At 39.3% G+C, this 16270-nt stretch overlaps 2 protein-coding genes and 2 long non-coding RNA genes across 5 annotated transcripts in view; 3 read left to right on the top strand and 1 right to left on the bottom strand.

The window, feature by feature from the left end:
• The window catches only part of LOC108658186 (MICOS complex subunit Mic10-like), a 184225-nt gene that overhangs the window by 79927 nt on the left and 88028 nt on the right, over positions 1–16270 (bottom strand). The window lies entirely within an intron of this gene.
• The window catches only part of LOC149092484 (uncharacterized), a 147006-nt gene continuing 133401 nt past the window's right edge, over positions 2666–16270 (top strand). Inside the window, exons 1-2 of one of the 2 annotated variants that reach the window (XR_016196971.1) lie at positions 2666–2852; positions 3624–4685. This is a non-coding gene — a long non-coding RNA (uncharacterized LOC149092484). Of the gene's footprint in view, positions 2853–3623; positions 4759–16270 lie in introns of those variants that run through there. The other variant, XR_016196970.1, reaches the window with a different exon arrangement.
• The window catches only part of LOC149092487 (uncharacterized), a 70546-nt gene continuing 60059 nt past the window's right edge, over positions 5784–16270 (top strand). The window contains exon 1 of the mRNA XM_089261207.1: positions 5784–5843. Within this exon, the coding sequence (XP_089117333.1) occupies positions 5799–5843 (45 nt within the window). The 5' untranslated portion in view covers positions 5784–5798. The remainder of the gene's footprint in view (positions 5844–16270) is intronic.
• On the top strand, positions 8914–10916 carry LOC149092489 (uncharacterized). Its single transcript, XR_016196978.1, has 2 exons — positions 8914–10298; positions 10758–10916. It is a non-coding gene; the product is annotated as an uncharacterized LOC149092489 (long non-coding RNA).

Below are 16270 nucleotides of genomic sequence, written 5' to 3'. Positions count from 1 at the left end.
TGTACTATTTCTTATTTATTTATTTATTTTTTTTATTATTTACTTATTTTTTACATTATTATTTTTTACATTACTTATTTATTACATTTTTTCTTTTTTTTTTTTTATTATTTTTGTTTCTATTTTTTATTTTAAGAATTATTTATTATTATTTTATATGTTGTTAATAAATATACATTTAATATTTTTTCTAAGTTTTCTTACTAACACTTCTTTTTATAGCATCATTAGTTTCACTGACCATATCTGGCTGTGAGACGTGGGCATAGTTGGCCGGACTGGCAAATAAAATACCCCCATCGGGTCGGTGTTACTATAGATATTATATCCTGTACTTTGTTTAGGCTTTTTCTTTTAAATTTAATTTGACTCTCGCTTTTGTCAATAGCTTTAAGAAATAAATAAATAAATGAGAAAAATACGCATTTTCTAGATTGAGACCCCAAATTGTCAAAGATTGGCCCTGTGATTTGCTGATCGTCATGACGAAGGCAAGACGAATCGGGAATTGAATTCGTTTAAACTCAAAGGGCATATCTGTTGGGATCATCGGAATCCTAGGAATAAGAACTTCCTCATCTTTAAATTTTCCTTTGAGTATCGACGCGTGAATCACATTGCTTATCAGTTTTCTTATCACCAAACGCGTTCCATTGCACAGTTTTGGTTAGTTTAAATTGCTAAGCATGATATCTACCGAGCCAACCTTCAGTTGTAAATTGTGCGATGGTAAACCAGGCACATCCAAGGAGTTCAAAAATTCATTTGGATAATTAGTGGCTTCTTCTTTGTTAATTTCTTCTTTCTTTCTTTGTTACACAGTCGATAGATTTGAATGAATACGGCCTGTCGGGGCGCCAGCGTGGGTCATCGCCCAGTCTCGAGCATAGCCAAGTGAACACCGCCTCGGCCCAGTCCTGGCGTCTGTATGACGCTCAGAGCATTATGTGCCATGGCCGGGTGCCCAGAAAGCTAGTCCCAGCTTGTCTCGCCTCCAGCCACACGGATTCCACCGATCCAGCCCCGGTGTATGAAACTCGGTGTGGAGTGACCAATGCCGCGTGTGGCGGCGAGACACCTGTGACCAAACCCGGAAACCAGGACATCAGCGGTCTCCCAGTCCAGATTCTGGACGATCCCACTACGCCCTGTCTCCCAAGTTGGCCAGTCGCTGGTCTCCTCGTATGCATCGTATGCCGACCTGTGGTGAGACGTCGAGATGCAAGCGGTTTCTCGCTTCGGACTCTGGCGTATGATGCTCGGAGGCCCTCGGCGTGATCCCGCTGCACCGACCCTAGAGCTTGTAAATCTCATTCCAGACAATGCGTAACGCGAGACACTCGGGCGCAGGCGGTTTCTCGCCTCGGACTCTGGCGTATAATGCTCGGAGGGCCTCGGCGTGATCCCGCTGCACCGAGCCTGGCCTTGGCCAATCCTTATCTCGACACGTAACCACACTGGCGGCTGCTGCAATCCGGTTCTGGCTTATAATGCTCAGATCCAAATTGTGCAACTCCAAACAGGCTGCGGCGAGACACGTGCCACCGAGTCAGAGAAGGTAGCATCCCGACGGCTTACAATCCAGACTCCGGCGTACAATGCTCAGAATCCTTCATGCGACCACCGTCGGCCACTGCCTCCCCAAACACGGGACTCGTTTCACTGAACACCAACAATTCACTCACTTTAACTTTTAATTTTCTTTCACGATTTATTTCACTTTCACTTAAGTTAGTCCTCTTCCATTCCTCTAATCTTGCTTGCGCCCCCACTAATAGGCACTCTTATGACAAATACTCGAACAAAAAAATAAATAAAACATGATCACGTGGGAAATGAAATTCCCGTCGGCTTATCGGTGAGTTGCAGTCAAGTCCGTGTTGTCTTGCATTGTCTGTTTGTTTCGACCGTTGACGTCTGATCGCTGCGTGGGTCCAAAGATAAGTGGCTCAATTTAATTTTCTGCAATTAGCGCTAAGCCTTGGCTGTTTAGAGCTTTCAGTTTTGTCCGCTACGGCAGCGCTGCGTCTAAGCGCCGCCCACTAGGGGCGTGGTAAATCGGAATATGTTTTTTCCAATATGCCAGACATCATATTAGTTGAAGAGCTAGAAAGCTGAAAATTTGGATCCGCATCAACCACCCAAGCTCACGTGCTATTGTGGATATATCTACTCCCTACTTGTAGTATGTTGATGACATATAAGCATATGCTCACAGTATTGTAGTGTATACAATATATGATTTTACATATGCCCGAAGATTATCATGCTCACAACATAGCAACACTTTGTTGCTTTATTTATATTATAACAGCTATACATAAGTGCCGTAATATGATCGGTCACTTATGTATAGACCGGCCTGCAGCGTGGGATCTGCAACGTAGGCATTGTTACGCCGCAGCTTAAACGCTAAAATGTTTATGCCTTCTGCATATACATACAAACATATATACGCACACATACAGCATGCTATATACTTCCATTCTGCCGCTGCTTTTACCGACAGAATACTTTATGTAAACTTTATGTATTTAGGCTAAGACGAAACCTTTTCGAATTGAATAAAACATTTTTAATTTACCAAGTGACATGAACAGACGCTTTTTATCATTTATTTCTACATGGCGACCGTGACAGTTGTCACTCTCGTGCCAGTAAGAACAACAACATCCAACAATCAAATCCTATCAGCATCAACATCAGCTGGCTGGCGCTTTGCTCCAATCCTCAATTCCTATACCAACCAACCAAACCAACAGAAGTAGAACAGCTGTAACATCAGATATTTAAACACTGCGTCGTCAACAAGCAACAAACAACAACAGCAAAAAACAAGAAAGAAAGCTCTAGTCGAGACTGCTCGACTACGAGATCCCCTGAACCCTACAAGCAACTGATATTTCAATAATAATTAGAAAACACACACGCACACACACACACTCGCATATACAGGCGATTGCGCTTGGGTTGCATTGCAATGTTGGCAATATAATGATAACTTATTTGTTGAATAATTTAATTTCTAGACGTACGATCATAATGAAACTTTCAGAACGTAATCATGATGTTAAAATGTATGTGTATACCGAAGCACAAGTCTCTAGTATTTGATATACGACTTTTACAAAGATGAGGCTAAGGGGGTGGATTTAGGGGTGGGGGGTAAATTTTAACAAAAACCGAAATTGTATAAAATACATCTCTATATACATTTTAAATTTGGAGACTCTAGCTTGAAAGATGTAGGAGATATAATTATTTAAGTGATCTTCGATAAGGTTTTTTATCGATAAAAAAGTATCGGAATGAGTTATCGTTTTTTAGTGATAAACTCGATCTGCGCGTGATATATACGGACATTTAAAAAAAAAGTTGAAGTCTCTAGCTCTTATATCTTCTGAAATCGACGCGTTCATACATACGGACGGACGGACGGACGGACGGACGGACGGACGGACGGACAGACAGACGGACAGGGCTAAATCGACTCAGCTTGTCGCCCTGATCAAGAATATATATACTTTGTGGGGTCTGCCACGCCTCCTTCTGCCTGTTACATACTTTTAACAAAACCATTATACCCTGATTTCCCATTTTCAATGGGTTCAGGGTATAAAAAGCTAAAACTGGGATAGAAAACAACCACAACAACAACACGAGCACAACATCTTTCGATTTTTTTGTGTGTGCAACAGCATCAACAGCGACAGCAGCAGCAACATCAAAAACAACAATGAGCCGCAGCCACAGCGGACATTAGCGGCCATAATCATCTATAAATATAGAAGCCTGTGCGAAGACCAGCACCGGCCGCAGCAACAGCGGACATCAGCGGACATAATCAACTATAAATAAAAGGAAGCCTGTGCGAAGACCAGCACCGGCCACGCCCAGCGCGCCAAGCTGGGCCCTGGAACCGACAGTGCTACAAAGAGCACGCACCCTAATATTAAATTAGAGCTAATAATATTTATAAATGAAAAATAGCATATATTAACAATAATACTTAAAATTTAATATTAAGAAACATTGTAACTACAAAATTGTACTACTGAGCGACGATTGCGTTGCTCGGTATAACGCATGGCCCGTAAAGCCATGCAAATTTTAGACAGGAAGACCACTGCGTTGGTCGAGTAGGAACAAGGCAATAACTAGGAAAAATAATAATAAAAAAAAAATAAGAAAAATAGTACTTGATACAAAAAATACATGATAAAAATTAAAAAAAAAAAAAAAAAAAAACCAAATATACACTTCTATATATATATATATGAGAATGAATTATATTCTTAAATTAAAGATATGAAAAATGAAAAGAAAAACTAGGCGCAGTGGAGTCTTACATAGGATAAAAAAACGTAAGGCCGAACTGTATAGACTACTGTATGGATCCCAACAACTAAGTTGGGATAAGTCAGTAAAATTACAGGCGGAGATCGAATTTCTCGACTCCGAAAAAAAAAAAAAAAAAAGCAAAACAAATCTGCCAGTTTAGATAAGATTAACGTTAGCAAAAATATTGAAAAACTGGCAGATAGAGTAGAGGTTGTCGAGCCACAACCCAAGAAACAATTGCCCGTATTAAAAAAGAGGTGTCCAGCAGACTGCGAGGGCCCTCTTTTTAGTCCTTATTGCGTCTATACATGCACAGAGGTGCGTAAATGACCAAAAAAAAAATCGTTTTGACTTAAGAGAAATTCGAAAATAAATGTATTTTATAGTATACTTATAAGATTAAATGATTAGAATATATATAACAAGTAAGAAAGCTCTAGTCGAGACTGCTCGACTACGAGATCCCCTGAACCCTACAAGCAACTGATATTTCAAAAATAATTAGCAAACACACACACACACGCATACATACAAATACACGCACACACACACGCATACAAACAAACACACGCATACACACACACTCACATATACAGGCGATTGCGCTTGGGTTGCGCTGCAGTGTTGGCAATATTATGAGAACTTATTTGTTGAATAATTTAATTTCTAGACGTACGATCGTAATGAAACTTTCAGAAAGTAATCATAATGTTCAAATGTATGTGTATACCGAAGTATACAAGTTTCTAGTATTTGATATACGACTTTTACAAAGATGATGGTGAGGGGGTGAATTTAGGGGTGGGGGTAAATTTTAACAAAAACCGAAATTGTATAAAATACACCTTAATATACATTTTAAATTTGGAGACTCTAGCTTGAAAGATGTAGGAGATATAATTTTTTAAGTGATCTTCGATAAGGTTTTTTATCGATAAAAAAGTATCGGAATGAGTTATCGTTTTTTAGTGATAAACTCGATATGCGCGCGATATATACGGACATTTAAAAAAAAGTTGAAGAGTCTAGCTCTTATATCTTCTGAAATCGACGCGTTCAAACATACGGACAGACGGACGGACGGACAGACAGACGGACAGGGCTAAATCGACTCAGCTCGTCGCCCTGATCAAGAATATATATACTTTGTGGGGTCTGCCACGCATCCAACTGCCTGTTACATACATTTTAACAAAACCATTATACCCTGATTTTCAATGGGTTCAGGGAATAAAAATGGGAGGCAAAACCTCAAAGGCTGCTGATAATACAGCAAATGTGGTCAATGTCGTAGAAGTCATGGATACCACACCACATCTAGAAACGCATACATTGCTACTAGCTCTGTTGGTGGCCTTAACGGCCTTAAATCTATTAATGAAAGCGTATCTATTGTACAAGTGTATACTAAAGAAACGGTATCTGAGTCATGCAAACGATTTAGATAAAGTTTAAACATGCGAATATTATCTGACATATTGAAGAATTCGCCAAATAAAATAGTTCGTAATTCGAAATTCTCTAAAATGATCGGAAAAATATATGAAATTTATAAAGAACCGAATTTTCGAATAAACTCGTTGACAATATTACAACGGCATTTCGAATTCATTACAGTATTTGATTTCGAAAATGAATATATAGATACATTTGGAAGTATCGCAAGCCCGCTATTTGGCCTAACTCAAATAGAACAAACACAAGCACACACACACACAGGCAGCGAACAAACACAAGCACACACACACACGAGCACATATACAGGCGATTGCGCTTGGGTTGCGCTGCAGTGTTGGCAATATAATCAGAACTTATTTGTTGAATAATTTAATTTCTAGACGTACGATCGAAATGAAACTTTCAGAACATAATTATAATGTTTAAGTGTATGTGTATACCGAAGCACAAAATAAATAAAACATGTGCAAAATTTGGTTTAAATCTACAACAACATTCGTCAGATAGTTTGTGATAACATACCAAGACTTACGCAACTGCACCACACTCAAGTAAATGATGTACTTAAAAGGCTACGGGAAAACCTTCTATACATCTCGGAAAGGCACAAAATAGATATATTCGTACCGAATATTCTTAATACGCCCGCTACTTTCCATGTGTCTGAAATTGATATAAAAATATCACAAGACACAATTGCCCAAACTGTCGTAGATTTCTTAAAGTTAGCTTCATCGCTCATGCCAGAGTTCGATGGAAAAGCTGAAAATCTACGTAGTTTCGTGGATGCTTTGGAACTTATAGTTTCCTTCAAGGGCAGCCACGAAGCAGATGCCATAAACCTAATAAAGACAAAACTGAAGGGTCACGCACGTAATTTGATAAGTAATGAGCAGACAATTTCCGCCATTATTGCTAGCTTATCAAAGTCAGTTAAAGGAGAATCTGTAGAGGTAATACCTGCAAAAATCCTTAACCTGCAGCAAAGGAGCAAGACAGCCAATCAGTACACTCAAGAGGTGGCAAATTTGGCAAAGGCTCTCGAGGGTGCGTATATAAGCGATGGCTTAACATGTGAACTGGCAAACAGATATAGTACGACCCTAGCTGTAAAAGCCATGACCCAAAACTGCTCTATAGATAAGGTAAAACTTATCATGCAGGCGGGAACGTTTAATAACATGAACGAAGCCGTATGCAAATTTGTCAACAGTTGTACTGAGGCAACAGGGCAGTCAAATGCTGTCCTGTATTACCAGAGACAAAACAATAGGGATAACCGTGGGAATTACCACAGTCGAGGTAATAACCACAATAATGGTTACCAACCTAACAACACATATAGTAGAGGACAGGGCCGATATAGAGGCAACTCAAGAGGCCGTGGCAACTCGACAAGAGGCCACAACAATAACGTAAGAATTGTCAATGAAGCATCGGGAAACTCCCAAACGTCTCCAGATACTCAAAACTAACTAAAAACATTTTTACCGTCAATTTAAGTCTTAATAACTTCATGTCATGTAAAAATGTTGCAACAAATAAAAAAATAACATTTTTGATTGACACAGGTGCAGATATCTCAATTGTTAAAGAAAAATCGGGACTAGACTTCATTAAAAGATTTAATTGCAGATTAGATTATAATAGCTCAGAGGATTGGTTTATAATTAGACCACAAAACCTAACGTATCCCATTTATGTTCCAATAACATTTAATTCTGGCACTAACTCACCTTCTACCAGCCAGATCCCAGGTGATACGCAAAATAGAATTATCTTCAGTCGAAGAAAATATTTTAATCAATCAGGAAATTAAACCGGGTGTCTATGTTGCAACATATGTCCGAATATTAAATACAACCAGTACATACCAAATAGTAAACATAGATAAATTGAAATTTGAATCAATTTCGAACTACAATGTAGTTCGAAATTCCAAAGATAATAGAACAGAGTCCGAACTTAACATATTAAAGAAGAATTTTCCACCTTTATTTAAAGAAAAACTTGAAAAAATTTGCACCCAATATAGTGATGTTTTCGTACTTGAAACCGAACCAATCACAATAAACCACTTTTATAAACAAAAATTGCGACTTAAAGACGATGAACCAGTATACGTGAAAAATTATTGATGTCCGCATAGCCAAATTAAAGAAATCCAGCGCCAGATTGGAAAGTTAATTGAGCAAAATATTGTTGAGCCGTCTGTTTCATCCTATAATAGCCCACTTTTATTAGATCCCAAAAAGGCCCTTCCGGGCACTGAAGAAAAAAAATGGCGATTAGTAATTGACTATCGACAAATAAATAAAAAATTGTTGTCCGATAAATTTCCACTCCCCAGAATTGACGATATTCTTGATCAATTGAGTCGAGCAAAATATTTTTCATGCCTCGATTTAATGTCAGGCTTCCATCAAATTGAACTTGAGGAAAACTCAAGAGATATAACGTCTTTTTCGACAAACAATGGTTCGTATCGCTTTACGCGATTACCATTTGGTTTAAAAATAGCGCCTAATTCTTTTCAGAGAATGATGACAATAGCATTCTCAGGTCTAGAGACCACACAAGCTTTCCTTTACATGGATGATTTAATTGTTATTGGTTGTTCTGAACAACATATGATTAAAAACTTAACAGATGTTTTCAATGTTTGCAGAAATCATAATCTGAAACTACATCCAGAAAAATGTTCAATTTTCATGCACGGGGTGACATTCCTAGGTCATAGATGCACAGATAAAGGAATCTTACCAGATGACAAAAAATTTGACGTCATTAATAATTATCCTGTCCCTACGGACGCAGACAGAGCTAGAAGATTTATTGCACTTTGCAATTATTATAGACGTTTTATACAAAACTTCGCCGAACATTCACGGCACATAACAAGATTATGTAAAAAGAATATCCCATTTGAATGGACAACGGAGTGTGAAAAAGCATTCCAATATCTAAAAAATAAACTTGTTCAACCAAATCTACTACAGTACCCTGATTTTAGCAAAGAATTTTGCATAATCACAGATACAAGCTGTTCAGGCATGAACATATGAATATACGATGATCGTATACATGCAGGTAGTGCGCTGTGATAGCGATAAGGGCCACATGTACGGACTGCATAAATATACAAATGAAGACCAACCCTTGCAACCCCAGAATCAGATTACGAAAGAGACGAGCGCTGAGCCTTACAAACTCAGCGATAGGATAAGAATAGCTAATAGACCAACGCGGAGTCTTACACACTCAGCGATAAGATAAGAATATGTAATAGCCCAAAGCTGAGCCTTACACACTCAGCAATAGATACATTAGATTTAAGGGTTGAAATTATGCATGAGTCTGGATATATAAACCCGGGCTCAGAAGAATAAAGATCAATACGAAACTAAACACCATCATAGTCAAGTGTATTCGTTTACAAGCAAACAAGCATGTGGTGCAGTTTTAACTCAAAACTATGATGGACACCAGCTCCCAGTAGCATATGCATCAAGAACATTCACTAAAGGTGAAAGCAATAAGAGTACTACAGAACAAGAACTAGCAGCAATACATTGGGCAATAACACATTTCCGACCATATATTTATGGTAGAGTATCTGAGAGGAAAAGACAATTTCGTGGCAGATGCACACACACACACACACACACACCCGGTAAAATGGAAAGCCCAGAACCTGGTGTTGCTACCCAAGGCTGGCAAACCACCAGATGAGCCATCTTCATACAGACCGATCTGTCTCTTAGACACCATGGGAAAGGTGTTTGAGAAATTGATCTGCTCCAGACTGGAGACTGCGATTACTAGCGCCGGAGGCCTGTCACCAAACCAATTTGGATTCCGGAAGGCCCGGTCAACAACAGATGCTCTAGAAAAAATTCTTGGCCTGGCAACTTCCGCCATCCAAGGCACCAGATGGAGGCACAGGACGAAGCAATACTGCATCATCGGGACCCTGGATGTTAAGAACGCCTTCAACACAGCTAGTTGGGATATGATACTGAATGCGCTGTCACTATATAATATCCCTAAATATCTAAAAGAGATAATAAAGAGCTACTTCAGAGGAAGAACACTGGTATACAATACGAGTGAGGATCCCCAAACTCACACAGTGTCAGCTGGAGTACCCCAAGGCTCAGTGCTGGGGCCTCTCCTATAAAATATCATGTACGACGGCGTACTGCGCTTGGAAGTACCAGCAGGTGCGCACACCATTGGCTTTGCTGATGATGTGGCTGTCGTCAGCCATAGGCAAGGAGATTAAAGATACAGAGGATATGTGCAGCGAAAGTATCAGGAGTATCAGGTTGACAGGAGCTGGGCTCGAGCTTGCGGCGCACAAGACGGAAGTCGTCCTAGTAAGCAGTCGCAAAAGAGTGGAAACTGCCAATATAAAGATCGGCAGCGTCACCATTGCGTCAAAGAGGGCGATAAAGTATCTTGGTGTCATGATAGACACAAGATTAACTTTCCGCGAGGTCTTAGAATATGTGCATAAAAAGGCAGCTGATTCTTGTAGAGCTCTCTCAAGAATTATGCTTAACACGCGGGGACCTAAACAGCAACGGCGTCTTCTTCTAATGAGCGTCATTAGGTCCGTCATCCTCTATACTGCGCCAATATGGTCAAGAGCGATGGCAACGCCGAACTACAGCCGGGACATTTGCGCGATCTACAGACTGAGCGCAATCAGAGTCAGCTGCGCTTTCAGGACTATCTCCGATGATGCGGCGCTTGTCATAGCCGGCATGGTGCCACTGGAGTACCTGGTCGCCGAAGCCGTGGAGCGGAATTCGCACGTGCATGTGCGACACAACGCTACCAGGGCGAACAGCATTGCACGATGGCAAAAGAAGTGGAATAGCTCAGCCAAAGGGCGGTGGACGCACAAACTCATCCCGGAGCTCGAACCATGGGTTAACCGCAAACACGGCGAGGTTAACTTTTATCTTACGCAGATCCTCTCGGGCCGTGGATGCTTTTGTAGCTATTTGAAGCGTTTTGGTCACGAGGAAACTGACGGGTGCCCCTGGTGCGGGCGGGGGCATGTGGAAGACGACAAACACATCCTTTTCGTATGTGGACGGTTCCTGGAAAAGAGGCGCCGTCTGGAAGAGGCAGTGGGCCGCTCCATCAGAGCGGACAACATTGTCAACGCCATGCTGGAATCGGAGGAAGCTTGGGAACTAACAAGCACCTTCGCGGCCACAGTGATGATGGAGCTGCGCAGAGTCGAGCGAATAAGAAAACGAGCTGTACCAGGCTAAGGTAGCGCAAAGTGCTTGCGAAGCAATGCTTTACGGCCGTCCCGCAAGCATCGCGCGCTATCCGAGCTAACACTCTTGCAACTTGTAGTATAATAAGCTTGTAAATAAACGAATATAAAAAAAAAAAAAAAAAACACACACACACACACCACGTACATCGGCGACTGCGCTTGGTCTGCGGTGCACTGATGGCAGTATTATGAGAATTTAGTTAATGAATAATTTAATTTCTACACGTACAATCGTAATTAAACTTTCAGAGCGTAATCATAATGTTTAAATGTATGTATATTCCGAGCCACAAGTCTCTCGTGTATTTACGCCTATTACAAATAGGATGGTGAGGAGGTGGATATAAAGGTAGGGGGTAGAAATTAACAAAAACCTAAATTCTATAAAATGCGTCTTAGCTGATTTTAAGTTTTTTACCGACACAAAATAACGGGATGAGTTATTGACTTTTAGTGATAATCTCAATATGCGCACGCTAGGCACAGACATTAAAAAAAAATTTATATGTATACACTTTTTGGGGTCTGTCACACCTCCTTCTGGCTGTTACATACATTTCAACAAAACCATTATACCCTATATTCCCATTTTCAATGGGCTCAGGGCATAAACAGCAATTTATTACAAGACACAGCGAACCTCGGATCAAACCTTGCATAACAATAAAAAGATTTGTTAAGCAATAATAAGACAAGCATGTCTGATAACTTTCACTTGCAACTATGCGAATTAATTTATAAATGACTAGCTGGCCCGACAAACGTTGCATTGCCCTATCCATTATTTCTAGGTAAAAAAGCTATGTTGTTCAGGTTGGGTTACACTCTGATTAATTTATTAATCGGATTTTCATTCAAGCACTTTGTGGTAAAGGACATTCTTTGTTTTTTGGTCAGGTGCAAGAACCAATAATGCGGATGGTTTGCCAACACGTGAGCATGCCACGTACAATTGACCATGAGAAAAACACGCATTTTCTAAATTGAGGCCACAATTAGTAAAAGATTGGCCCTGTGATTTGTTGATCGTCATGGCAATGGCGAATCGGGAATTGAATTCTTTTAAACTCAAAGGGCATATCTGTTGGGATCATCGGAATCGTGAATCACATTGCTCATCAGTTTTCTTATCACCAAACGCTTTCCATTGCACAGTTTTTGTTGGTTTAAATTTCTAAGCATGATAACTACCGAGCCAACCTTCAGTTGTAAATTGTGCGGTGGTAAACCAGGCACATCGAAGGAGGTCAAAAATTCAATTGGATAATTAGTGGCTTCTTCTTCGTTTGTTACACAGTCGATAGATTTGAATGAATACAGAGTACCAACGAATTTATTTTGAATTATAAAATTAAGGTTATCCACATTTTTATTTTTATCCGCCAAAATTGCTCGCTCACTTAACCATTTAGTATTTTTGTGGAAAACAATGATATTCGGAAATACTTTGTTGATAAGCTCATCTTTCAATGAGACGAAATTGCAAAAATTTTGAGGAAATGAAATCAAGCCACTCGATTCGTCAACAGGAATACGGCCATTACCGATATTCAACAATTGCTTCGAGAAATCATCAGCAGATAGATCGTTCAACAACGCAACTCTCATATTTACAGACAGTTGAAGTTTGGTTACAAATCGCCACAGATTTGATGCTTTGAACCATTTCTTACTTGCCGTTTCACGGACTGGCTCTCTTTGAGAAGCACAAATTAAGGCCCTTCTTTGCTGGGTACTCACGCGGCGCCTTTCTCGGACGATTTCTCGTTCTTCGTCAGATAATTAACTCGCGATATTCTGTTGCCTAGATCTTCTAGGACGCGGCATTTTTATTAAAAGTAATACTGAATATGTCCTCGCACAAAACCACATAAAACAATCGAGAAATATATATATACAAAATTTACACAAATTTATGTTTGAGACAAACAAATATCTGAACTTTCGAGATATTTAGCTTTTATCAAATGTGTGTTTTTTTTTTTTTTTTTTTTTTTTTTTTTTTTTTTTTGAATAGTCAGGTTCGCCTGAGGCTGTGCCGTAGACTTACTCACTTCATTTGTTTTTTTACTTCTATACTATTGTATAATATGAGAGCAGGACCGAAAACTGTCACTGTTATCAAGCCTACTGAGTATCAATGGAAATTTGAATATTTAGGGAAAAAAAAACGCGTTTTTCAAGTATTCGTCAATTTTTTTCAGTATTTTTAAGATCTACTATCCTACTCGTAGCGGAGACAAATCCAACAAATCAAAAACCATGAAAATTGGTCCAGCAGATCTCGTGTTATAAGTGCTGGAACACTTTTACACAACTCTCTTTGTTATGTTATAGACTTGGGATTTGTTAATAGACTGCGATCATAGTAATAGTAGCTCTACGCTTCTATAGCAGCTCTAATTTTTTAGATAATATGAGATGTGAGATGGCTGGCCATAATTATGTTTTAAGCTCCTCAACTGAACATCCCCGGCACGAATATCTGCTGGGTTATCCTTCGTTAGAACATGACGAAGATACATTAGTAGTCAAATGGGATGGTTACCACGCGATTAGCAACGAATGTATTTAAACTAGACGAATGCATTCGCAGCCAATGAAACACAACCTCCGAGTCTTACCAAATTATGAAGAGTTCTTGTCTAATTTGGATAGGTAATTGGTCATCCCATCCAAGTTTGTGCATCCATATTTCCTGTAACAGACCCTTCGCACGAGTTACGATAAGACTTAACAAGCCTAAGCGGCCCAATAACCGTGCCATTAACGACAGGACGGACCGTTTGGTAGGTTGTATCTCTATTAAGCAGTCCATGGAAAATGTCTTCCATTTAAAATGTCATCCCTCAAATTACAAATTAGTCCTATGGTTTTCGTGTCCCCTTGGTGAAGAATATCTTTTTTTGATGGTTTTACTAGTTGATTTCAGTAGGACTACCATTTTGTGAGGTGAAACCCATACACAGTAGGAATTTTTTTAACACACACGAGCATGTTGTGTTCGTATGTGGATAGGAGTGTTCGTTCAAACATTTTGTTCTCCGTTTGTGTTCGCATAAAAATAGAAATGTTTCTATCTTACGGGTGCGAACATGTTCGACAATGGATTTGAGTGCTCGCACGAACATAATTTCTAGAAATATTTCGAGCAGTTAACATAGGTCAAAATGAACCGAAAATTTCCTGATTTTTTCAAAATGTGCCGGCTTTGTAGCAAATAAAAAGTTGCGCAACAAATCATGGGAAAAATTATAATCTTCTATATATATAAAAGAGAGTTGTGAAGTTTTCCAGCACTTATAACTCGGGATCTGCTGGACCAATTTTCATGGTTTTTGATTTGTTGGATTTGTCTCCGCTACGAGTAGGATAGTAGATCTTAAAAATACTGAAAAAAATTGACGAATACTTGAAAAACGCGTTTTTTTCCCTAAATATTCAAATTTCCATTGATACTCAGTAGGCTTGATACCAGTGACAGTTTTCGGTCCTGCTCTCATATTATACAATAGTATAGAAGTAAATAAACAAATGTAGTCAGTCAGTCTACGGCACAGCCTCAGGCGAACCTGACTATACATACAAAAAAACACATTTGATAAAAATAATACGCGTGCATAAAGAAGCTAAATATCTCGAAAGTTCAGTTATTTGTTTGTCTCGAACATAAATTTGTGTAAATTTTTTATATATATATTTCTCGATTGTTTTGTGTGGTTTTGTGCGAGGGCATATTCTGTATTACTATTAATAAATATGCCGCGTCCTAGAAGATCTAATCTTCCCCGGCGGACCCATGATGCAATTAGGCAACGGAATATCGCGAGTCAATTAGCTGACGAAGAACGAGAAATCGCCTGAGAAAGGCGCCGCGTTAGTACCCAGCAAAGGGCCTTAATTGGTGCTTCTCAAAGAGAAGCAGCCCGTGTAACGGCAATAAGAAATGGTTCAAGGATTTTATTATCTGGCGATAACTACCAGTAATTCCAAGATCTACTGCTGCCGACGAAATAAACGCTTGCCTCAAAACATCAAATCTGGCGATATGTAACCAAACTTCAACTGTGTGTAAATATGAGAGTTGCGTTGTTGAACGATCTATCTGCTGATGATTTCTCGAAGCAATTGTTGAATATCGGTAATGGCCGTATTCCTGTTGACGAATCGAGTGGCTTGATTTCATTTCCTCAAAATTTTTGCAATTTCGTCTCATTAAAAGATGAGCTTATCAACAAAGTATTTCCGAATATCATTGTTTTCCACAAAAATACTAAATGGTTAAGTGAGCGAGCAATTTGTTGAGACTCTGTATTCATTCAAACTCCTTGGATGTGCCTGGTTTACCACCGCACAATTTACAACTGAAGGTTGGCTCGGTAGTTATCATGCTTAGAAATTTAAACCAACCAAAACTGTGCAATGGAACGCGTTTGGTGATAAGAAAACTGATAAGCAATGTGATTCACGCGTCGATGAGGAAGTTCTTATTCCTAGGATTCCGATGATCCCAACAGATATGCCCTTTGAGTTTAAACGAATTCAATTCCCGATTCGTCTTGCCTTCGCCATGACGATCAGCAAATCACAGGGCCAATCTTTGACAATTTGGGGTCTCAATCTAGAAAATGCGTGTTTTTCTCATGGTCACGTGTTGGGAAACCATCCGCATTATTTGTTCTTGCACCTGACCAAAAAATAAAGAATGTCATTTACCACAAGGTGCTTGAATGAAAATCCGATTAATAAATTAATCCGAGTGTATCCCAACCTGAACAACATAGCTTTAAACAATTTTTTACCTAGAAATAATGGATAGGGCAATGCAACGTTTGCCGGGCCAGCTAGTTAAAATATAAAGAAAACGTCACAGTTATTTAATAAATGTTATCAAAGCAAAAGTAAATAGTCAGCACGCTTCATACATGCGGGAACTGAAGAAAATAAAAAGAAGCGCAAAGTCAGGGGCTTCCTTTTGTTTAAAATATGCATTGATTTCCATTAAACTCGATTTTGTTTTCTTCCGCTGGCATGTTCACAGTCAAAAATTTGTTCTTAAATGATGTTCGCGAACATGATCGGAAAAAATTTGGCATAGTTAGTGGGCAACTTCGACGAATATTTTCGTGTAACAAATTCAGCTGTAGAACAGAGAGAAGGAGGCATGGTAGA

This window comes from Drosophila navojoa, chromosome 2, assembly GCF_054131105.1.
Source record: "Drosophila navojoa isolate 15081-1374.11 chromosome 2, UAZ_NAV_1.0, whole genome shotgun sequence".
Lineage (NCBI taxonomy): Eukaryota > Metazoa > Arthropoda > Insecta > Diptera > Drosophilidae > Drosophila > Drosophila navojoa.
Note: the sequence above shows the minus strand (reverse complement) of the source record. Positions and strands in the feature narration are given on the sequence as shown.